This window comes from Schistocerca nitens, chromosome 6 (genome assembly GCF_023898315.1).
Source record: "Schistocerca nitens isolate TAMUIC-IGC-003100 chromosome 6, iqSchNite1.1, whole genome shotgun sequence".
Lineage (NCBI taxonomy): Eukaryota > Metazoa > Arthropoda > Insecta > Orthoptera > Acrididae > Schistocerca > Schistocerca nitens.
The window spans coordinates 715,558,240-715,583,674 of NC_064619.1; the positions used below are offsets into that span (position 1 = coordinate 715,558,240).

The following is a 25,435-nucleotide window of genomic DNA, read 5'->3' on the forward strand; positions in this document are numbered from 1 at the left end:
TATTGTCAAACGTGCTTGAATAAAAAATGACATCCCTTAAGAAATTGTCAAAATTGTAGGTAATGAGAGAACATCGCTCTCAAAATCCTTGGATACGAGCTTGTTATTTAGCCTGAAACATACGCACATTGCTAAATTCTTCAAACTCTTGAGTTTATTTCTTGTTCATTGGATTGCAGATATGCGTCAGCGATGATAAAGAATATATGCTTGGCAATGAAACTTGCTAGCCAAAAACACTAAAATCTGAAAACGTCTCGAATACTTCGCAATGAGCTATCCCGACATTTGTCTTCAGCTGTTTAGAGAGACCACAGAACCTACATGTGGATGGCCGGACAGCAATTTGAACAAAGCAAGTCGAGAGCGTTTCGACGAACTGCGCAGCGTGTTTCAGATTGCAGGCCATTCAACTTGCTACGTTTCTCAATCTGATTTGTTAGTGAATGTGCGGACAGAGTGTTCTTTGAAACTGTGACCTGTCATTCTGAACACTGACGTCTACTATCGTATCACCAGGAGGAATCCACACACACACACACACACACACACACACACACACATGAACTGGTGCACCTATGCTCTGTTAGTCACTCCAAGGCAATAGCTGTTGAGAGTTTCTTCCAATGTCACTCGCGGATAGAGTGCAGGAGAATAACTGCTTAGAGATCTATTGGTGTACTGTTTATCAGTCGATACTTACCTTAAGGATCCATAAACAGCGAAACAATGCCGTGACCACCTTTCTGAAAAATCACTTCTTACATTCAGTTCTTAAATTTCACTGGATACCAATATCTTTGAGAAAGTACAGTCTCACATTTATCAATAGTTTTCTTCGCCTCTCTTCCGAAAGCCGATCTTCTTGTACGCGTACAGGTGCCCTGTTTCTCCTGCAACTTGCACGACTGTTCTTGTAACTGAAATTGATCGCCAATTCGTGGGCGTAGAAAAAAATGGCTCTGAGCACTGTGGGACTTAACATCTGAGGTCATCAGTCTCCTAGAATTTAGCTCTACTTAAACCTAGCTAACGTAAGGACATCACACACATCCATGCCCGAGGCAGAATTCGAACCTGCGACCGTAGTGGTCGCGCGGTTCCAGAGTGAAGCGCCTAGAACCGCTCGGCCACAGCGGCCGGCGTGGGCATAGAGTCTTGAACATTCCAACAGACATTTCAGCCCATTACTTTCATATCATACTTATCACATTTTTACTTTTTTAACGATGGCGTCAAAGTCATCGTAGCATATTTATTTGATGCCGAATTTTATCAGGTGGGTAACAACGCTTACTGGAAGGTCAGCATATCTGAGAACCAATTCTTAACACGTAAGATGAGTCTGACGTGAATGGCGAAACTGTCCATTGCAGAGACATCCCGAGAGATAGCTAAGATCTTCCTAAAAAAAGGCTGTGAATTACGGGATGTCAGAATTTTCAAAAAAGTCAAAGGGCCAACAAGCTGTAAATGTGTGTTAAAGAAGGAGTGTCAACAGAACCACCCAAGCGAAAATAATAAAAATGAAATAGATATTCTGGGTGAAGTATGGCTTCCCAAGTAAAAGCAAAAATAAATAAATTTAATGTGGATCAAGACTTTTGTTGGCACTCGCCATAACGGCCAAGTTGATGCCATAGCAACGGGATTACTGTAAAGAGTCAGTTGAACAATGATGTTCAATTCTATACTGATTTCATTGCTTCGTTTAAGAAAATGTTTTCAATAGGAGTGATCCAGCTATTAGGCGATAAAACAGAACGGCAGAGGACGATTTGATACGCAAGTTTGATTTATCACCCCACACAAGCCATGACTTTATGGGGATGCGGTTAGAGCAAGCCATATAACCGACTCATCTCCGTAGGATAAAAGTTAAGGAGGACTCTTGTTGCCTCTCAGAGGCATGTCGAGTAGCCGATTTTAGCCACATAATTCTGGAAGGCAGTAAGTATGAGAATGGTCCAGTATCTTAGGTAACAATAAGTGGAATTCCGCACATCAATCTTGTTTCTTTTTATGTGATAACAATGACATCAATTATAAGATTTTATAAAATCTTCTTTAAGTTGCGCTGCACAGCTTTTAGAAACGATATTTTTACTATTACTACAACAAAGCTGTTAAAATCTTTATTGTTCTGCAAATACTTCCGACAGTGTGTCCTACATAATAGATATTTAGAATTCTAAAGCCTGACAGAGATTTATTTATTTTATTTATTTCTGCATTTATTTCAGCTGACAAGATTATGGTTGTCTGACCCGCTCTCCCGCCTAACCAGACGTCCTTAGTGAATCGACACTACAATTTGTATAGTAGATGACCAATGTAATAATAATAATAATATAGTAATGACTGTTTGAAATTTAAGAAGAGTCAATTTTAAGCAATTTCCTCATTACGTCCTTGTCGGGCATGACATTTAACAAAAATGTGTGGCAGCAGTACTGAAGAATCAATGAGAAGAAGGGGAAAAGGTAGAAATTACAAGGTAAGATTATCAGATGAGATGGAATGAAGGAAAGAGAAGTAGAAAGGGATGAGGAACGCTTGGGTAGTTTAGAGTGTCACAGAGATACTGGTTACCTGTTGGACGGAAAGAAAACAGCTGGGAAATGCCGAGAGGGAAGCTACGCCGATGAGCACAGATTACGCTTTAATCGCCTTTTGAATGCAGAGTAGTTATTGATAAGCAGCAGGTTACAGGGTCGTTTATTGCAGAGTCGTGTGTGTGAAATGGAGAAGGCGGTAGAGAAAGGTTTAGTGTTACGCAGACGTAAAGCCGAGACACTGGACTTTTCCGATGTGGTATTGCAGTTATAGAATAATGATGAAGTACTGTCGTTAAGTAGTTGCTCTGTGGTAGTCATACATAAAAATGTTATTCCTACCCACGGCAAACACCACTTTATAAATCAGATGATATTCTGAATCTATTCCGGTATATCAAACTGCGTAATGAAATATTCGTCTTGTTGCATGTAACAGTACGATTTAATTAGTCTTTCTAATCTCACAATGGTAAGCGTTTCATATTCGTTATGTGTCACATGTACAGCGCCAAGAATTATTAACAGTTTAACAGGGTGAGATCAGTAGAACACTTCGTTCGCTCAGTAGGCTAATTTTGTTTTTCTTCTCGCAGCCATATCCTGAGATGCCATCCTCGAAGTCGGGACAGCAGCTGGTTTAACATGAGCAGTAAAGGCACCTGATAACCTAAAAAAAATTAAAAATTTATTTTATCTTTAACATAATCTGGACCAAGCCCACGCAGCATTCGACCAGCGGCAGTTAGGCGGACGGCGGCCGAGTCTTGCTCGTGCTGTGCGCAAAGATTCGTAGCTCACATTGGGCCTACTGCCCGCTGTTGGTAGCCACGTAGACTGCTCGAGGAAGGGACTCTGCACTGTCCTGCGAGATGGCTTTCGGATTCTGAACTGTCAGTACTCCGCAAAAGCGCGTTATATGACTGCTCTGTGTTGAATCTCCTCCTTCCTTCGTCTTTGTTGGCCGCTGCTCGCATTCTGTATAGTTTTGGCATTAGATACTTCGAAGATAGTTTTCACTAACCTGGAAAAAGAAATCGGCGAATTCAGTTCAGAAGCGAAAGTTGATGATTCTGTCACTGATCCAGATTTCTGTATGCTCAAGTAAGTAGTAAATAAAAGCAAGTAATGAAGATGAAGCGTCTGAAGTATTGCCTCGACTAAACGAACGTATGTAATACAACTCTGGTAGTAAAAAATATCATAAAAACCACATCAAACACGCGTATGTAAAGTACGTTCCGATATCAACAAAAGGCAGTAGGGAAAAACGTGCCGAAACAAGTCATCCTCGTGGTGTGCAAACTGTGATGCAGTTTTCTGTGTGGCTGAATTTTTCAAAAGATGCTACACTGAGGCAAATTATGTGTAATAACGGCATGCACAAGGTTTTCTTCAGTATAAAAACATAACTCCGCAAAATAAATGTCTGCTAATTGTAATATTTCATACAATAAGATTTTTAAGATTGCATAAACAAAGCATCTTTTCAAATGAAGTATCGTACACATTTATGGCATTCACAATTACAAAGTGATAATTCTAGAGGAATGTGTTTATAACAGCAGTCCAGTCACTCCGTCCAGACCAGTCTCGAATCTGTTAAACTGGTAACTCGGAAATAACTCCAGCGCGATACCAGTAAATTTAAATTACCACCTTATGTGTCCCTGCCTCTGTTTGCGTGGGCACTAGGTACATGCTTCGTGAAATATGGTAAACGAACCTCAGAGATTCGAAAGTTCCTAGTGTCTTCATGGTATGTCTTTTAAGGATTCCTATTTGTAATTAATAAATCTCGCTTCATGAATAGTTTTAAAAAATATTTTTATACCACTTGATGTACAGCGAAACTATAACAGCAACGATTTTTGCGTCAGTGTTGTTCGCACTGTCGTCATATTCTGGAAAACTTCATCAGCTTTATATTTTTATTATTAGTGACCTAACTGTGTTATTTTGGTTTTAAGTGCAATAACAATACGAGTATATGCAAGATGCAAATTCTAACGGATCTATGCGTTGCTTTGAAGTTAATTTTTGTATAAAAGCTGCGGACGGTCTGAATCTGCAAAGAAGCTATGTGAAGGAATGTAAATGTAATAATAATCTATACAACCCACAGTAAAGCATCGTGGCGGTGGTTTAATACTACGTACTTGTGTGTTTTCGTCTGACGTGCGTCACCTTATGTTTGTTGTCGACAGTGTTTCAAAAGACAATTACTTCGCAGTTTTAATAGAGTGTTTACACAGAATTATTAAGAACTGGATGTCAGACCGACGTTAAATTCTCCAAAGCAAGGACGAAACTGGTAATGCTTACAATACAAAACAAAACAAAAAATCTCTCTCAAATATCAGACCAGAGATCTTGCTTGTTCAACACACTTCTCTGTCTTCTGGTTGCTGAACTTAAAGAGAGATAGCATCAAATACGATGTTCTTGAAATAGTGTGGACAACGACAAATTTGACTGTGCCTGCCACGTATATTCAACGATTTCTGATAGAAAGCCTCTGTTGAATCTACTGGGTACAATAGTTGTGAGATGAATACGAACGACCTTAACCTTTCACTTATTTCGAAAGAAATGAAAAACACTCGGCAGCAGATGTGTCACTGCTCAAGTGAGTGTCCAATCGATAAAAAGAGATGAAGAAAAAATATAAGGAGCGATAAAAAAATTTCCGTGCTGTTATTCTTCTCTTGGCTGCCGAAGGACAAACACCAGCAGGCATCCATTAGAGAATTATGAACGTGTATGGTGCAGCACGTCTCTCGAAAACCACCGTTGTGGACAAAGGGGGGCAGCTGCTTGTTGATAATGCACGTCCGCATATATGCAAATGTCGTAACGCAGAAGTCAATCCAACTCAATTGGGAGACACTCGAGGACCCGCCTACGGTCCTGATCTCTCCCCACGCGTTTATTATGCCTTTGGTCCCTTATAAAAGGCGTTGAGAGGTCGACGATCACCGTCGAGTGAAGATGTGCAGCGGGCAGTTACGAACTTCTTCACACAGCATCATACGGTGTTTCACCAAACTGGTATCTTCAACCTGGAGCGAATGGCGTAGTATACCGTTAGCAGAGCCTGTTCTGTTGATGGTGCGAATGGAGCGGTCTACTGCCTGTCGAATCTCTGGAACAGTTCTAAAGCGAATGCCACGAAGTGGTTCCTTGATCCTCGGAATCAAATCAAAGTCACAAGGACTTAAGTCCGGGGAGTATGGTGGATGGTACAGTACTTCCCAGTTCCATCGGCTAAACAGAGCAGCCACAGCTTGCGCTATATGCGCCCGCGCATTGTCGTGCAAAATGATGCGTGGGTTGCGCAGAAAGTGTCGCCGCTTCTTTCGCAAAGCTGGTCGCAGGCGATGCTCCAAAAACGAACAGTAATACTGTGCACTGACGGTCTGCCGTGGAGGAACGTAATGCGTTAGGACAACACCATGACAGTCGTACACGAGAATCATCTCGTGTACGACTGTGATGGTGTTATCCTGGGGATCTGACGCACTTGCGACTTTCGCGGCGACCCATAATGACGCCATTCGTTGTATTGGCGTTTCAGTTGTGGCTCGTACGATGTGGTCCAAGTCTCATCCAGTGTTAACTATACGGCGTAAGAAAGCCTCTCCTTCTCACTCATAGCGCTCCAAGAGCGTCTGAACAGCGTCGTAACGCATCCATTTCTGCATTTCCGTCAAGTCATGCGGAACGCATAGTGATGCAATTTTTCTCATGTCCAGGCGTTCCTTCAGGATGCGAAGCACAGTCGTATGCGCTAATCCGGTTTCGTGAGCGAGCTCACGAACCGGATGGCGTCGATCACTGTCCACTACCGCGGTAACAGCATGCACTTCTTCAGAGACCCTAGGACGACCTGCTCGATGCATGTCTGCCACAGTTTGCCGACCTTCGTTGAAGGCTTTCACCCAACGTGCCACTGTTCTGTACGGCAATGTCGATTCCCAGCACGCATCTTGAAGACCTTGATGACACTGTCGTGCTGTACGACCTCTGTGCACATTCACTCTTGATCCAACTCCTCTGTTCCTGTTTCGAAAACACAGTGATACGTCAAACCTCTCTCAGGAATGACTGTGTTTCCGTCGCTTGTGCGCACGCCGGTAACGTGGGCGGGCGAGTCCATTTTCTCGGAGGTAAGGTAGCTATGTCAACAACGTGTGCTATCAGCGACAGTAGTAGATTCCATTGCATAGTTTCTCCACTATTTAAGTTCCAACCTACGTATATTGCATGTGTTGAAACATATGTCCAATACCAGCATGTCATTTCTTCTGGCAACATGGTCAGAAGAATGTGTTAAGTGACCGTTTTATCATACAAAAAAGGATTGCTCGTGTAGCGTAACGCGCACCGCGCTAGTTAGCGAGACTGGCGGCTGAGCTAGACGCAGATTGAATCTGCGTGGCAGATTATCGATCGTTGTCTGGTACAAGGATCAGCCTGAGTGTGCGTTTTAGGCATTTTTACTCTCCCGTTTAGGCAAATGCTCGTCTGGCCACAAAGTTATGCCTTGAAAAATATAACACGCAAAGAAAGGAAGAAGTCTGCGCGACTCACAGACAGATGGCGCACACGTCTGCTCGCCCTCAGGCTAACTGATCAAATCCTGAGTAAGCGGGTACCCAGTACTAAACGGGACAAACACTAGCGTAAAGAAGTACGAAAGAAGACATCATAAGAAAAACTAAGCAGGAAATTAGGGCTACGAATAGCCCAGAATTCTGCCCGAATACATGAAGACAGTAAATAAACACAGTTCGGAAAATGTGGATGAGATTTCATGAGAAATAATTAGAAGAAAGACGTCTTAAAAGACGCATTTTTATAACCACAAGCCAGTATTCATTTATAGAGTAGTGACCGAATTCTAAACTACAGGCTAGTATTTCAGCTATTGCCGATACTAATTTTATGCGAATTAGGCCGTCGTCCGAGAAATATTTTATTTGCCTAACGTTCAGCCTCCCATTGGTCGAGACATCGTCACAAGCTTTAACGACTTAGAAAGCAGTTACAGTCTCTGACAATCTCAGTGAGCCGAACTCTTTACACGTATCCATGCAACTGGCAGTTCGCGACGGCATCAGACGGCTGACAAAGGTTACCAGGACGTGCCGACGAGACTTGGGAGTGGGGAGGTGTAGCTCCTGCTCGTTTTGTTTAGCACTAAGTCGCACAACTTGTCTTATTCCAGACCATTTTCTTTCTGTTGAAATTGTTTTTGTGTTTTGAATTTCTATGACCTCAGCTACTGCTATTGCTTTATTCATGTTGCCCAGACTACTGTTGCTCTTGTGATCCTTAAGGTGGATGGTAATCCTACTAGCTGACAAACCCGGACTGACCGGTTATTCATTTTGACAGTTTTCTATAAAAACGAAAACCAAAAATTAACCGTGTTTGCAGTGCAATATGGAAAATCTGAGTTGCATGTATTCGTGAAAAAAACCTTTGGAATTATCAAGCAGTCGCGTAAGAAAATATGCACAGTGAATAATTTTATAAGTAAAGTGTCTAAAAGTAAAAAAACAATAGTTTCAGTACGCTGGTAGCAGCTGCTTCGCGTGTCCACACAGCGATTTGTGAACGTGTTGCGCTTCGCAATAGAAACCTGTCAAAAGTGCTGCCAGGTTCAGGGGTTTCCTTCAGTTGACTGTAGGAGTGCCTTAGTAATGAAGAATAAATGTATTAAAACCTCAAAAATCTCAGTGATTATGAAGTCATAGCTCTTGAACTATGTGTCATACAATGATATATTTGGATAGGTTCAATCAGCGGCGTATGTGGATGCAAAATGTGTTGCGAACAGAGTTAGTAACAAAGAAGTAATGAATTTAAAAGAGATGCACAATACTACAGTTTTTCACGCATCGCAGTGTTTATGATGTCATATGTTCTGAGCTATGTTTAGTTCAAAACTGGCTCTAAGCACTATGGGACTTAACTTCTGAGGTGATCAGCCCTCTAGAACTTAGAACTACTTAAACCTAACTAACCTAAGGACATCACACACATCCATGCCCAAGGCAGGATTCGAACCTGTGACCGTAGCGGCAGCGCTGTTCCGAAATGAAGCGCCTAGAACCGCTCGGCCAGAGCGGCCGGCGCTATGTTTAGTATCATGATATAATTTTGTAGGTGCGTTTAAGCGGCATGTTTGGATTCTGGCTGCGAAATTTGTGGCGAATGGAGTTAGTAGTACAGAAGTTTTTATGGATCTCATTCTTTATATAATGTCAAATCTCTTGAACTATTGTAGCTACGTGGTACTTATCCCGACAGTGATTGTTGCCTGACAATAAGGAATAAGCATATTAAGTTTAGTTTACATCGGTCCAGTGGTTTAGTAGGAGACGTGGAACATAGATACAAAGGCACGTACACAATGTAAGATGTACACTTGGCCGCATATACATTGGATTTAATATAACTTCTGCTGCACCAGGAGATGGGCGCAGATTCTTTGCAGCATTAAAACATCCGTGGTTTTTTCTTGATTTAAACAGTCATATCGAGTCTTTTGAGTACTCTGCTGATGCAATCTGTGACTGTTTTTACAATGGGAGAAAAAATTTCCCTTTAGATGGTTCTTTTTCATTAAAAGCTGCATATATTTTATGGTGTAGTGCTTTGCCTATCTCGTTGTCGGAGTAGTAGTTTCTTCTGAGGGCAGTACTTAAATGACCGACGTCGTTCTCCACTACTGTGGTTCACAGGATCTTCTAGCACGGGCCACCAATGGTTTTTTCTACTCGGTAAGATGATCGAAATTTCTGTGAGGGTATCCAACCGTGTGAGTGGGCTTTCTGAAGACCTCGTGTCTTAAAGTTACGTCGGGCTTTCTAAGTACCTGTATGTGTAAGCACCGCTACGGTCGCAGGTTTGAATCCTGCCTCGGGCATGGATGTGTGTGATGTCCTTAGGTTAGTTAGGTGTAACTAGTTCTAAGTTCTAGGGGACTGATGACCTCAGATCTTAAGTCCCATAGTGCTCAGAGCCATTTTGTATGTATAAGCAGTTCGACTTCCTGAACTTGTCGGAGATTATAACTGTGTTCTAAGTCGTCATAGCCTCTGATGATGTCTCCAACAATGGAAGACGAAACGTTAGGCAGATAAATGTGCCTTGGATCCACACATAAAGAAAAATCACCAAGTATTCCTATTCTCTTTGTTGTGCTGTGTTTTTGCGTATTTTCTTATTCATGTTTATTAATTGTGAATTTCATGTGGGTAATCAACAGAAAGATAAAGTAAAATTATAGAATGATTTTGTTTTATTCTTAAGTTCGCGAGAACTACAATAGAAACATACATTTTTAGGCAGCCTAATATTAGCGTGGGAAATTGCAGATATGCACTAGAAGTAATCATGTGGCATCCCGTTCCGTTCACGTTCAGTGCCAAAGCAGCTGAGCTCGTGGGAAAACATTCGCGGTCCGTGTGTATCTGATACAGTGACCGGGAAACGGTGCAGGCCAATGGCTGCATTGGCCACGCACTTTCCCGGCATAACGCTGCTCCTCATCGAGAAACACAAAGCCAGCAGTCACCCACGGTACCTGACAGAGCAAATAGGTCCCAAATCATGACTGCAGCATGTTTCTACTGTGGAAGATACTCAGATTATGGGTTTATAATATATGTCATGACGATTTCGCGCTGAACTGACGGATCATCAAAAATGTAAACTTTCTAATGAATTTGTCTGCCAAATGCGCTGATTAGAATTTTCAGGTATGGAAATACCAGATCCAATACACTCGCAACCCCGTTGTGGGATACATGGAGCACTAAAAATGCGTACCAAGAAGAAACCTAATCTAGAGCTGTTCTCGTTTCTAGACGATCTTTATAATAGTTAAGGAACAGTATCTGCCGGCCTCTTTGGCCGAGCGGTTCTAGGCGCTTCGGTCCGGAACCGCGCTGCTGCTACGGTCGCAGCTTCGAATCCTGCTTTGGGCATGGATGTGTGTGATGTCCTTAGGTTAGTTAGGTTTAATTAGTTCTAAGTCTAGGGGACTGATGACCTCAGATGTTCAGTCCCATAGTGCTCAGAGACATTTGAACAGTATCTGAGGAGGTATTTTGGCAGCTATGCATGTCACTTTCTAATTCGTAATATCTCCGACATTCCAATATCTGTATCTTTTTAAGGGTGAAGCGTATGATGGAGAAACGTCTTCGTAAAATAGCATAACACGTCTGAAAGTTTTTATGGTCCTGTTTCCTGTAAAATGAAACTCTTTTTCTCCCACGCAGTGACATAGGACGCCCACAAAAACAGTCTGTACAAAAATTTATATGTATTTTAAGTTAATTTTAACTTAACTCACCAGAATGCTACTATAAACGCAAGTCAAGAAACTGTTTACGGATATTTGGTTATTTCATTTGAGATATTGTATTACAACCTTTCGGAAAACTTTCGAATGTTTTGCATGCCGTGAAGAAAGATGAAGTTTTAACATAAACTTCATAACCTTTAGCAGACCTCCGTATCGAAACGCCGATCCTTGAGAAACTTTATCAGTTGAAAAACCATGTTTCATGGAACTGTAAGAGCGGTGGCAGCCTGCGCTATAGATTATCGGAGAAGAACTGTACTGTTTCGTACATGTACAGATGCTGAAATATGTGGAATTAAAAAAAAAAAGGAGTCTGTGTAATAGAACCCAGGGAAATGACTTTCCGATAACTGGTCACGTGTTTAGTATGAATCAATTAAGGGTGAGGTATCATGATTAGTCTGTAACGCTTTCTAAAATTTTCATCCGTCAAACAACATTATTTGATTCTCTGTTCCATAAAACGACTTTTGAAGCCTCAAAAGCACATCAACAAGACCCATTAGACTTATCAAAGGTAGCAACAATTGTAACACCTCCGACATTAAAATAAGAAGTACTAATTGAAAATGTTAACACAAGAAGGGGAGTCAATCCAGAAATGTAATTTACATCGACTACAGAACATTCATCGAAGCGACTGTATCCTGAGACAACAAAGATGGTGTATACTGAAGTAAAGTGTGTTACCGACTGAGGCCTGAAAATAGCGGTGGTAAGTGTAGCTCTAGACTATGTGAGGTGTAAAAGGCAATGGTAAAACTATACAGGAGGAGAAACCGCAAAATCCTGCATGTTGTTCTCCTAAAAGCGAAACTCATGCAAATGGTGCGGAACAACTAGTGACAAAATTAAAGACATATTCGATTCTATAAAGGGAAGGAAGATTAGGGTTAAACATCATACGACGTTGAAGTCATTAGGGACGGACCACAGGCCTAAATTGGGGAACGGCAGGGGAGTGACTTTCTCAAAGCGACTTTTTCAAAGGAACCATCCCGGCATTTTTCTCCAGCTATTTAAGGAAGCTATAGATAACTGAGCAGAGTCTACAGACCTTGAACAGCCGTCCTTCGCAATGCGAGCTCGATTGGAAGCACACGAACTTAATGCATGGTCTACAGAAATTAGCGGACAATACTTAACATTCGCGTCCCTCGGTTAAAAATAAGAAGAAACCATTGCACCGATATGGGACCGGACATGCTTACCATCCGTATCACAAAACGTTAATATGCGACTTATTTTTATTTCGCTGCCACAATGAGTAACGAAGACACAAGAGAACACCTGGTGTGGAGAAAGATACCTCGCATGTTTCCACAACTTGCATACAACACCATTGTTTTTATGATTGACAGGCGTTGTGCCAATCGACGACCTGACAGCACTATGCGGAAATAAGGTCAGTGACCTTAAGCCGGATGATCGCCGGCGGTTCTAGGCGCTACAGTCTGGAACCGCGCGACCGCTACGGTCGCAGGTTCGAATCCTGCCTCGGGCATGGATGTGTGTGATGTCCTTAGGTTAGTTAGGTTTAAGTAGTTCTAAGTTCTAGGGAACTGATGACCTCAGAAGCTAAGTCCCATAGTGCTCAGAGCCATTTGAACCATTTGAACCGGACGATCGTAGAAGCAAACAAATTCTCTCATCTGCCGACTGAACAGGATAAGAAATATTAAGGTGCTCACGAACAAGCACGTTGAAAAGCGCAGAAACTTCAGCGTTCTTGCAGTGCAGCCTTAGACAGACTGTATGTGGTGTGTCGTTAGTGCGATCAGGAAGTATACGTATAATGCAGCATATCGCGAGAGTAAAGCATACGTGGTTCGAATTACATACTACGTATATTCGGATACATTATTTTTTGTTGTTATTTTTATATAAACTAAGAGCTCGCTTAGTGCTGCGTTCTATTCTCGACGCACTCTTGTATACGTCAGACAGGCTTTATCACCCAGTTTCAGTCATTGACTGAAAACTGATATAAAGAACACCCGAAAAATTAGAACAGTAGTTTAGGATTTTATGAGGAGGCCCCAAACTTCTGCTTGAAAAGCAAATGAAAAGTCTGTAGGCCCTATCTGCTTCAGCTTTACATATAGAACGAACATCTATCTAAATAAGGCAGAAAAGAAAATTAGATGGATATCGTAGCAATTAAAAAGTGGCCAGCAGAATATAAGGCGAAACGGACAATGACGGTAACGAGTTTCAGTATGGCGTAAAGGCGAGCTAACAGAACACTGAAGTTTCGATGGATAGGATATTTCGCACGAAGATAATTTAAGAGGTGAAGCAAACGAATCTTAAAATTGGTGACCAAGCAAAGTAGGAAGAGAGAAGGAAGCGGATTTTCTGGATACGTACGAGGAATTTGTGTCGCCAACGATAGGGCGAGACAGACTCCAGTGGCAGACGAGGAAACTGGAGCTAACAACAAGAACAATGTCTAATGACAGATGCTTAAAGGCTCCACACTGAAAAACTGCTTACAAGCATTTTTAATAGAGACCCAATCGAATGTTTTTTAAATGGTTGTAGTAAATGTAAAAAAATTAAAATTGCATCACGTTTTTCGGTTTTACACACAATAACAGCTATAAGTGGGAAGGCAAGATTGTCCTCGCCGGTAGTTTGGTTTCATCAAAGCAGTGCTTTATCAGACGTGATACTACTGGTTTTAAAGAATCCGCCCACACTATTTCAAGGGCCATCAGAACCCTACAAATACTACATGTAATAAGCAAGAAACGAAGAGTCATGGATACACTCGAGGAATTGTAAATATACACGCTTGCTAAAAGAGAGTGCGAGCGTTCATTTTGTTTATAAATTATCTCTTCGCTTGTCTTCAGCTCCGAGAAGTCTGTGAACCTCCGAGTCGTGGATAAACTCATCTTAGGTCTGTAGTACGCAGCTACTCTAATATGTATGAAGCCTTTTATTATGCGTTTGATTACAAGCATGATATGAAATTAACTAGTTAGGTACATCTCGTTTGAAGAAACTCCAAACTTCCGAAGTCGAAAACAAGAGTATATACATCAGCATTTACATTATTAATCTTCCGGGAATTGGAGTTCCAAGACGTCATGCTTTATGCAGAAGATTCTTTGCCGCCTCTCATCAATCACCACGTCATCCCGCCAATCATCGTTGGATGGCACGAAGCTCATGCGGAGTACCTCAGACCAAAAAAAGTAACAAAACACGCGGAACAAGACCAGAACTTTACCAAATCTTCCCAGACAATAACTGAACTTTTAACCTTCGTACAATTTTTCCAGATGAACAAGTCAACAGATATTCTGCTAATAGAGCCAGTTCATCTATAAGTATTTTCGAAAATTGGCACGAGATATCCCCATCAGTCAACGAAATGATTCATTTTCAAAAACTTTGGCCACAAAACATCTGATAAATCTCATACCCTCACAATAGCGGGACAAGATATTGAAGGAAGAGTCAGGATTATATAGCACGAGATTTTTACAGAATTTTAGCCGAGTATATGATGAAATGAAACGGCATAAATGTTATCCAAACACTCTGCAATTACATTTTTGTTATTACTGTATGTGACATGTTACTATTTCGGCAAATACGTGAATTTTTTAAATTTAGATTCTCGAAAATCTTTTTATAGTTTGACTTCATTTTATACAAGCATTTACTACATGACATGACGTAAGCATGAACGTATTTCTGTGTGCCACGTGGCACAAGTGTATGACAGCAATTTTAAGTGTACCGATAAAACATATATAATGGAGAGGCACCATAACCCCGGCACATATTGACAGGTACCATGAGCTGGGCTGCGGCCACTGTTTGTCGTTATATCTTTGAATAGCTGTTTACTGTAAACTGGACAGAGCCGAATCGACCTGCGTAGATCTATGTTCTGTGCGACATATTATGAGCTTTTATGTTTACGAACCTATGCCACCCTGATAGTAATGTTATTTTAAGGCGTTGACGAATATGGAACGTTGTTTTAACTTTTGTTTTCAGCGGTTACGTACTAAAATGTCTAGTATACCTTTATATACACTCGCAAAGGGTGACAGTGTAAATTCACGAATATAGTACGCGCTTGAAAATGGCAAACAGCTGAAGTTAGCTGTATAAGAGCCAGGATGGAATATGGAAATGTCACCCTATTGGATGTATAATGCCCCTATCTTCCTCCCACGTTTGAACTGACTCGGCCAGACATTTACAAGATTGGTGGGGATTTAGTTTAACGTGAGCCCCTAATCACGATTCTGGCTGAAATTTTTTCTATTAACGAATCGTTGGCAGAGGTGAAAGACAAGTGAGCCTCAATATCTAAGAAGGTTTGTGTCTCACAGCAAATCCAGCGTTCTGTGACTCGCTTCCCTGTCGCTCCTGAAATTTGTTCTGTTACATGCACCTTTCTTTCTCCCTGGCAGTGACTCATTAACGCATAAAAAGCCAAGTTAAATCTTGGTTCAGAGCGCACGTTAACTTGCAGGTCAGCTGTAATGGTACCATGCCTTGTAAAGCACTGCAGTGTTCAAACCAACCAGCAGGTTTACCATTTCTTTAACAAAAATAGCTGTGTTTAGTTATCCAAACGTTCCTTTTCCGCCCACAGCAACATGTTACAGCAAAAGCTAAAACTGTGGCTGCTCAACTTTAACACTGTATACGAAATCAGGACACTTACAGAGACCTCCATGTATTCTTCACGAGACCTGTGTGGTATTTTGTAGGCTGCTAAATTTCCGTTCTTCCCGGAGCATTACTCTGATCACGTAACCAAAGAAGCTGTGGAAACTCGTTTTGTAGGCGTTCTATTGCTGCCAAGACTTAAGACGTCTCGGCAACTAAATATGCCTAGTTGATTATTACTATCATATAGTGACACTTGGCGATTTTATGAACAGTTTGTGACAAAGCGGCTTTTCCCTATTATATTATTAGTATTACAGCTCGCCCTCGACACGCGGACGTTGAAAATTCTTACCATCAAGGTCTACAACTGCTTTCGGTTGGTGGAATGCTTGCTCATTAATAAATCTTATTTTACCGATACAAATACTTTTTCAGATGTGACTGTACTTATCAAAAAATAAAAACGATTCCCGACTCCAGATGAATGTCTTAGTCAAAAGGTACTAATACTTTGTTTCGACAATTTATATTTTCACATTTCCCCCTCACTCCAAATACAATGGAAATAGGATTGCAGGTGAACTGCTTCTAGCAAAATTAAACTTACAAAATCTCACAGAACAAAACTCTAACTCCTCAGTATAACAAGCATAACGCTCGTTTCACTACATTTTCTGCAAACGTGACGTCATTTTGACGTCAAGGCGCAGTATCAATGACCGCATGATCCTCTATTGACTTTGCGATAAGGAAGGATATAAATGTTATTGCTCCTCGATTAACTTGCAACAATTTAAACTGTCCTCATAGGTTCCTGCCTAACCACAAACTCGAAAGCCGTACATAATCGTAAAAAAAAGCCAAATATTTGAGAGAAGGAAAAACATGCATTTTATTGTTGTTCGTTTCAGTCGCAACAATTTAAGCTGTACTCTTACGTTCCTGCCTAACACGTATTCGGAAATCGCTTAATATTTATTTCATCCTTCGTTCTCAGATCAAACTGAATGTAAATAATATCGAATACTGCAAAGCATACTTGTATTACGTTCATACGAAAGTCCCAGGACTTGTTGACAACAATGACACAAAAAAAATTGCATGTGACGGGATGCGAATTCACAACTCTCCGCACAACGATGTCCATTACGCTACCACTTAACTATGCGTTATTTATTTCTTGTCTTGGATATCACACTCTCTCCTGAAGGCTTACATTGTTGATGCGTCATTCAGTGACATTTAATGGTGACGTGTTTGTGATAAATTTTCAGTGCTCTTTACTTTGAAGCTGCTTACTGCAAATTACCAAACAAGCGTGTTACATGCTTCATTTATAAATTATTGACGATGAAAATTCACTCATGAGAGAGCACTCTTATATGAAGGCATTAACCGTCGACAAATAATTATGTGACTTTTTATTATAGCAATAATTATAATGAATCAGTCCTAGAATCAAATGTTTTTGTAAATCTCCAGTACGCGAGCATGGACTCTTTGAGAGGCGCGTATGGAACACTAACTAAAGTCGATAGCCAATTATGCGGTCGTCGACATTGTGTGTGATATCAAAGTAACGTCACGTTTGCGGGAAGTTTTATGAAACGAGTGTTACCCGTGTAACAATCACAGAGTTTACGATACACCACGAGTCATAGACGTTACTTCACAAAGTATAAAAGCTAACATTTATAACAGGTAACTGATTTTGCGATAAACTACTGAAGTTTACGTCTCATTATTAATAAAATAAAGAAAAAAAACAACTACCATATACTATAGGAAGTAGTGCAACGCTTCAAGGTGGGCAGGGCCAGCCTTGGTACGTTTCAAATGCTGTGATATTGACACCTGCATCAGAAACAAATGCACAGATAAAAAAGCTGCCCCTCCGTTCATATTGGTAACTGGTGACTTGGTGACATGAACGCTGTTCACTCGCCCTGTCCATACTAAAATCACGCCAAGTACTTATAGGACTCTCCGTGACACGTTATACTCCGAATTACCCTAGAAGCTAAGAGATCTGGGAAATTAACAGGCTAGAAAACACTTGTGTGCCTCGTGAAGAAAACCTGTAGAGTCTTGTACTTCTTTAATTTCGTGACGTGAAGGTAAAGACGAGAAATCACTACGAAACGTACAGATTATTATAAAAGGATTCTAGCTAGTACAGTGAGTACGGCGAAGCATGCAATAAGTAAATGCACGCACAAAGCGTATCCCCATTTACACACCATGCGTTTACACCTGTTGTAGCTGGCGGCTGGAACTCTTCATACTTAAAGATACTTGTGATTTCTGTTCTAAAATTATAAATGGAAATATTTCCGTTCCCTCAGACGTATACAGCTACCATCCAACTGTTAGCAAAGACTCAAAGTACGAAAAAAGCATAGCAATTTACTTTCATTCTGAATAGTCAAACTGATAATACGGTAAAATGAATAGCTTCCCCATACTGTTGTTGAAGTTCTGAATACAGGCTTTTCAGGAGACCCTCTTAAATCTGCAGGGCCATGATTATGAACAAGTTGCCCAACAATCGCGTGTTATAAAATCTTATGAGACACCATGCAACAATTAGCACAGAGATTATATTTCACTTTCATTTTATCATTTAGTCACAGGTATGGAGAATCTTTTGTTGTATCCTGTCAGTATTCTGAAAAACCACAGAAAGCTATTAAGGATACCAAACCAGCAATCACACACAGAGTGAAAGACAACGGAACTTTTGTCGGTAAAATCTAACAGCAACCTCACGTATCCGGACGGATAACTCTTTAATTCTGTTTAAGTACGCAGGCATTTTGTTTATCTCGTTTCCCGTGGGCTGGTTTTGAAAACATAGCATTGCATAAGCGAAATCGAATACAAACACGGAATTCATCTAGGATTTCGGGCGAAGCAACGCGCGCTAGCACTTACCTGCAAAGAATTGCTGGCGGCTAGATTCAGAAGCTGCGCAAAATTGGATGTGAAACACACATATTCGATGTAAAACAAAATGTGATGCAAATGTTGTGTTATTTGGCCAATGAAATGATAAAGATCCCAGTCTGAGACCACCTAGCTTTCTTTCGTGGCTTTGTTACTGGAAACGTACCTGATGAGAAAGGACGGAGGGAAGAACTGCAATGATTTCTCCTGAAGGGACTGTTGGTGAGACTTTTCCATATATGCCTAAAAAACCTTTACGGAGATTAAGCAGGCAAATTTTAATACAGCCTACACATTTTTTATGACAGTGTTAGCCTCGAATGTATAGAATCTCTTTTTTTTCGTTAGTAAATAATAATAATAATGGCGTGTGACGAGGGCCTCCCGTCGGGTAGACCGCTCGCCTGCTGCAAGTCTTTCGTTTTGACGCCACTTCGGCGACTTGCGCGTCTATGGGGATGAAATGACGATGATTAGGACAACACAACACCCAGTCCCTGATCCAGCCGGGAGTCGAACCCGGGCCCTTAGGATTGACAGTCTGTCGCGCTGACCACTCAGCTACCGGGGGGCGGACTTTCGTTAGTAAAAACGGCATCAATGTAAATTACTGTCGGTGAGGGGCCTAACAGTCTAGCTGTATAATGTTCTTCTCTTAAATGCTCCTCGAGAAAGTTCTTTACAAAAGCTACAACTTTTTATGGAGATACTTCACAGGAGGCAAATTTAGAATAAAAAACCGAAATGAAGTAATCGGGTACTGTGTACACCTACGCTCCATGTGACTACGAGTATGGTGGAATCGAAATTAATAGAAGGAAATACTTTTTTTAATAATCACACAATTACTGCCGTATCACAATAGATGTCCGAATACTTTTTTTTTCTTTTACGAAAGGAATTGATAAGAAGAAAACTTTCGATAGCAAAACCTGTAAAACACGATTTTACATATCGGACAGAACAACAGAGTGCAACCAACTTGCCTGACAGAAATGCTTGCGATCCGTCTCGGACCACTGAAGTCTGCGACAAAATACGAAGTCGCCCTATAATCACCTTCACAGAATCAGATATAAAGTCAAAAGAACATGCCCGGTCAGCAGAATTTTTCCCTTCTTCATACTGTATATTACCCAGCTGCCCCTTTCGTCGCGGACAGGAAACACCATGGCACTGTGAGTTCTTTTGAAATATTGCACATTTCCCCATCTACTGCAGCTCTGCATGTCAAACCGTCCATGATGAGCACACAGTGTTAAACTATGGTTACATTAACAAAAAAGTTGAGTATAAACTCATTGGAAACGAAGTTTAAATGCTAATTTTATTAATTCCTGAAGTGAATTGTTTCATAACAGGCATTTTTGAAGATGTACCAACGATGCCAGTCATAGTAACTTTGTTTTATACACTTCAGTGTACCAAGATTTACAACTTTCGTCACAGTTCAGGCTCGATCAGTGGTGTGTACAGGGGCAGTGACGCTTTTACCCGTGTTTGCTAGTGAATGAAACAATGTCACTGTACCAGTCACCCTTCTCCCTACCGACCGATACTGCGTGTTCCTAGGGAGCGTTTCATATTTTCCTGGAAGGTATTTCCGTTGTCGTGTACCGCTTTCGACCAACCAGTGATGTTCTGAACACATAAATATTTAAACAAATAAATTAAGAAATGCTATACTCGCAGCAGTTTACTAAAGAAAAGAACAGGAAGATGAGATCCTACACACCTTACTTACTGTGTAAATGATAAATACCATGTGTACAAGCAAATTTCTTTTATTTCTATAAGTATAGAGTTAGGCGTGCAACGATTCACTTTTAGTTTTTTTTCTCTATCCTGTTACGTACATTTTCTGATGGCCTCGCCATGACCAGGAGTGGTACGTGTATGTGAGTACAGAAACAGCTGTCATGTATGCACAATACAACGTAGAGGTACCTGTTAACGACTGGCATGTATATTATTAAACGAAAAATGGCAGTTATAAAATGCTACAGGGAACAAAATGAATGGCTAGAACGTATTATAAACCACAGTACTTGGTACCAAACTTTGACTTTAATATTCTTGGAGAGTTAATACGTCTGATGTATGAAGGTTTGACAATGACTACTTGCACAGGTACAACGTCCCTTGAATATACAGTGCAGGTGACTTAAAACGTCAGTCAACACGCTTAGCATAAAATGAAGTGTTTCGCAGAGGATGTGCTCCTTGGGAAAGTGTTGGTTAAACGTGAAGGTGCAATGCACCATATACTGGAGAATATGATTTATTTTCGGTATAACCTTGATTAGAATACTCTGTTCTGTTCTCAGATACCAGTAGTTTAAGGCCAAACTTTTCTTTTGTTGTCCGTACTCGTGTAATAGATTAATTCAGAAAGCATTCTGTATTGTCTTTTACGAAGTTAACGTTTCGTACTGTGGTTTACCGTTACCAAAACGATCAAATTCGTAAGAGATGATTATAATAACTCAGAGATGAAGAACAGACAAACCTGTAGAGCTACATGAAATTCTTCTAACTGAAGACCACAACAACACCAATAAGTAATATGTGGAAGCCACAAAGCAAACAGCTGCGTATCGCAAAAACAAAAATGGTAAATGTTGAAACTGTGTAAGAAGTTTTTGGGACAATTCGCCTGCAACGTCTCAAAAACCGGCTCGTACGACAAACGCACAAATTTTTAATATTATGTTGTTATGTGTACTTGAAGCAAAGGAAAAAAAAAACATTTTAGGGCTCAGCATACATTTCATATTTAACCTAAACTACGAAGCAATAGTTGAACTGTTACTTTAGTCAAAATGACAGCCTATTAAGCCCTAAACGTGTCGTTTATTATCACAGGTAGGAATAATCTACACGCAACACAAAACTACAGTTGATGCTACCAGCCCCTCAGTAGAAGAGAAGTAGTCACTGAAGACAAGGTCAATATTCATACACAGCAGCTGATTATACAAAGTAATAGTCGCAAAGGTAAAAATACAGTGACAGTGTGAATTACTCCTGGGCACCTCTTTCAATTGAATTAGAAAGTGGAATTGTCATTCTCCAACTAAATTAATTCCTAGAACATTAATATTAAAATTCGCCTAAAATCATTTCGATAGATTATGTTATTATCCTATCTACATTTTGTAGCATTGCTTCATCTCCAGGGTTTCAGCTGGCTTTTGAATGACCTTCATTGCGACGTCAAAGCGACAGAAAAACATATTTGTGGGCATTTACAGAGAATTTTAAATGAAGAAATTGTCCTCCATATTCAGCTGTACTTTCTTCAATTTTCCTTTCTAAAAAATTCTCAGTAGACATATACCCATTTCTGTGTTGTTAGCATCAATACAGCCAAGATGAATTTACGCTTCAAAAAGTATATTGGGTCTTAAAATAAGTTACTTTAACGATATCAGGCTGATTTCATCATTGATTTACCCTTCATTTCACTGTCGTATATTGCCAATAAAAGTAATTTTGGCCAAGTCATCAAATAAGAGGATACCTTTCTCTTGGGATCGGCCGATCCCGGTATAACATGTCACCCTGGAATTTTAGCTACTTGATACAAAAACGTTAATTCTAATAAGTTTCTGACGTCAGTAACTCGCGCGTAATTACGTTATTTTTTCCGGTGTTGTTATCAATCATAGTTATTACGATACAGTCCATAGTGGACGCAATTTTTCCTACTTTGTACGAGAAAAAATGTAACTTCTTTGTTTGTGTACATATCTTCAAATATCACTCCTTCCCTTGGTGAAGTTACGAAAACAGTTTGCATGGAACTGCTATTTTTTTTGTACTCGTTTGCTTACAAAAATGTAATTTTTTAAAATTCGTCAGTAGCGTTATAGTGCGCCTTTTTTACCACGTATTAGAACAAGAGGAGTCATTCTATAACTCTATATTACTAGGATGTGAGCAATTATTGTATGTAAGTGAGATACACGAAAAATAAGAGATTTGTGAGACAAGACCATCCAAAGACCTGTCACTGCCCACGTGGCGATACGAAGAAGCAGAAATAGACATGGATGAGTCAAAGGGCGACCAACCTACAAATATCGACCAGCAAAAAATGTGAAACTTTTCCATTCCTACTCTCACGTCCTCTATAAGACATAACATTCTAGTAACATAGAAATATCGAGATCTCATACGGAAAACCAGTACTAAGCAAGTATGGGAAAGTTTAAAGGTGGAAGAGCACATAGAGGATCCTTATAAGGGTAACAGACTTGAGAACAGTAATACAGAAAGAGAAGAGGGATAGCTGAACATGAGATACGAGATATGGTACTGCGAGAATAATTTGACAGAGCACTGAAAGTCTCAAGTGGAAGCAAATCACCTGGAGTAGACGACATCAGCTCTGAATTATTTATATCCTTGGGAGATCCAGCCACTACAAAATTATTTCATGTACAAGATATATGAGAGGGGAAATACCTTCAGAATGTAAGAAGAATATAATAATTCCCATTCCGAAGAAGGCAGATGCTGACAGCTGTGAATATTATCAGACTATCAGTATAATAAGTCATGGACGCAAAATATTTCCAAGAATTATTTACAGAATAATAGAAGAACCGCTAGAAGCCGGCCTCGGATAGCATCAGTTTGGGTTAGGGAGAAATGTAGGCACGCGGGAGGCAATGCTGAGTCTATGACTCACCTAGAAGATAGGCTGAAAAAAGGCAAACCTACGTCTACAGGATTAGTAGAGTTAGAGAAAGCTTTAGAGTGCTGTCTAGATTACACTCTCTGAAATTCTGAAGAGGGACAGAAAGGTTATTAACAACTTGTATTGAAACTAGATTGCAGGTTTGAGAAACCTGAAGCCACCGATGAGAAGGGAGTGAGGCAGGGCTGTAACATTTCGCCATGCGTTTCAGTCTGTACCTTGAGCAAGTAGTAAAGGAAACCAAATTGAGATTTGAAAGGAGAGATAAAAACCTTGAGATTCAACGATGAAATTGTAATTTGTCAGAGACGGTGGTGAAACTGGAAAAGCGGCTGAACGGAATGGACAGTGTCTTGAGAAGAAGTTGTGTGATGAACATCAAGAAAACCAAAACATGCCGCTACGGTCGCAGGTTCGAATCCTGCCTCGGGCATGGATGTGTGTGATGTCCTTAGGTTAGTTAGGTTTAAGTAGTTCTAAGTTCTAGGGGACTTATGACCTCCGAAGTGAAGTCCCATGGTGCTCAGAGCCATTTGAGCCATTTTGATTAAGGGAGAAGAGAATACAAGGTTTTGGTATACGACGCTACAGACTAATGTTGAAGATTAGGTTGGTAGATAGAATAATTATTGAGGAGGTACTAAATCGAATTATTGAAAAAAGAAATTTGTGGCTCAACTTAACTAAAGGAAGGAAGCTGATAGGCCGCACCCAGAAGTACTATCGGTTTGGCAATGGAGGGAAGTCAAGGGGATGAAAATAGTAAAGGGAGATCAAGGCATGATACAGTAAGCAGGTTCCAATAGATGTAGGATACAGCTGTTATTAAGAGATGCAGAGATTTGCACAGGATAGACTCGCTCGGAGAGGTGCATCGAATCAGCCATCGAATTGAAGGCCACAGCAACAACACAGAAACAAGCAGGGTCGATATTTTTAAGTTTAATGGGAACGTTTTAGCTTATATTTTAACGTGACTGTTACTGATATCATTTTAAACTACTGTTAACAGTCACAATTTATTTTATTTCGACTACCCGTTTCAGAGTTTTAAATCTCCAACATAATTGTCTTCTACTGTTGAACTGTGCGGCAGTCTACACCAAAGTCGTACACTCAACATACATACGACTGATTACTTCACGTAAATCGTGCTCATGAAACGAGTGGAGGAAATAAAATAAAGTGCGACTTTTTACAGTTAACCTGTAGTTTTCAGAAGAACGATATGCTGAATGCAACACTAAAAGCAATTATTATTTTTATTAACACTTGCATTTGTGTATATCTCGGTCTGTACCCACAGCAGTGATTAAAGACAGGCCAGTTAACCTAGTTAGTAAATGGTTAATTTAGTAACATAAATAAAACTGAATTCGTCTGTAGTCGCATAGTGCTAGTTAGGTAACTGACTGTGTGAGAGGAAAAGAAAATATTTAGCTAAACATCGTTAATGCAAGAAAATACGAGTATAATAGTTGTTAGAAAAATAACTTCCTGCTTTATTTTAAAAGTAGCTAGCCTATTTTTATATCAGCGAAAAATACTTAGAACTGCTGAAATAAAGCATTAGAAGTCGGTAGCCTCTGGATTCTTGGATTTGTCGTCGCCACAAATCTCGCTAACGTAAAACCACAACAAAACAGTGAATTAGAAAACACTAAAGATGATGAAAATGGTTGTTACGTTACTTCTGTGAAAGTGCTATATGATCATATTTGCTAAGTTTCCAGTGCAGAACCACGGTAGACTAAACATGTTCTGTCGGTGAAACATTGACTGTACGTATGCGCAGATAGCAGTGGCTACGTGACAAACGCAATATTTCGATAGGTAGACCGAATAAAATCATGTTTTGGCATTACTGCGTAGCCTACTTGCTGATAAATAAGGTAGACTATTAGTGGTAATGCTGAACGTAAACCTGGAGGAATAAAAGCCACCGACAATCGGCCTCAAGGCAGCCGGGAGAACGTGTTTCCAGGTCGCGCGACAAAGGAACAAACAGGAAATGTTTCCAGTGGCGGCACAAAACGCCGTAAACATGAAGCGCTGGAACCTCAAGGCAAGCGACTGACGGTACCAAAGCGAGCTCTATAGTTTGGCAGTAACAGAAGCTGTAATACAGTCAGTAGTGACTCAAGGTGTACAAAGTCGATGGCATCGAAGAAGGCGTTAACATTTATACACTTGCCACGAGAC

At 40.4% G+C, this 25,435-nt stretch overlaps 1 protein-coding gene across 1 annotated transcript in view; it reads right to left on the bottom strand.

The window, feature by feature from the left end:
• Positions 1-3,119: 3,119 nt before the first annotated feature.
• Positions 3,120-25,435, bottom strand: part of LOC126263587 (transcription factor MafA-like) — a 29,118-nt gene continuing 6,802 nt past the window's right edge. The window contains exon 3 of the mRNA XM_049960680.1: positions 3,120-3,225. Coding sequence (XP_049816637.1) covers positions 3,120-3,225 — 106 coding nt within the window. The remainder of the gene's footprint in view (positions 3,226-25,435) is intronic.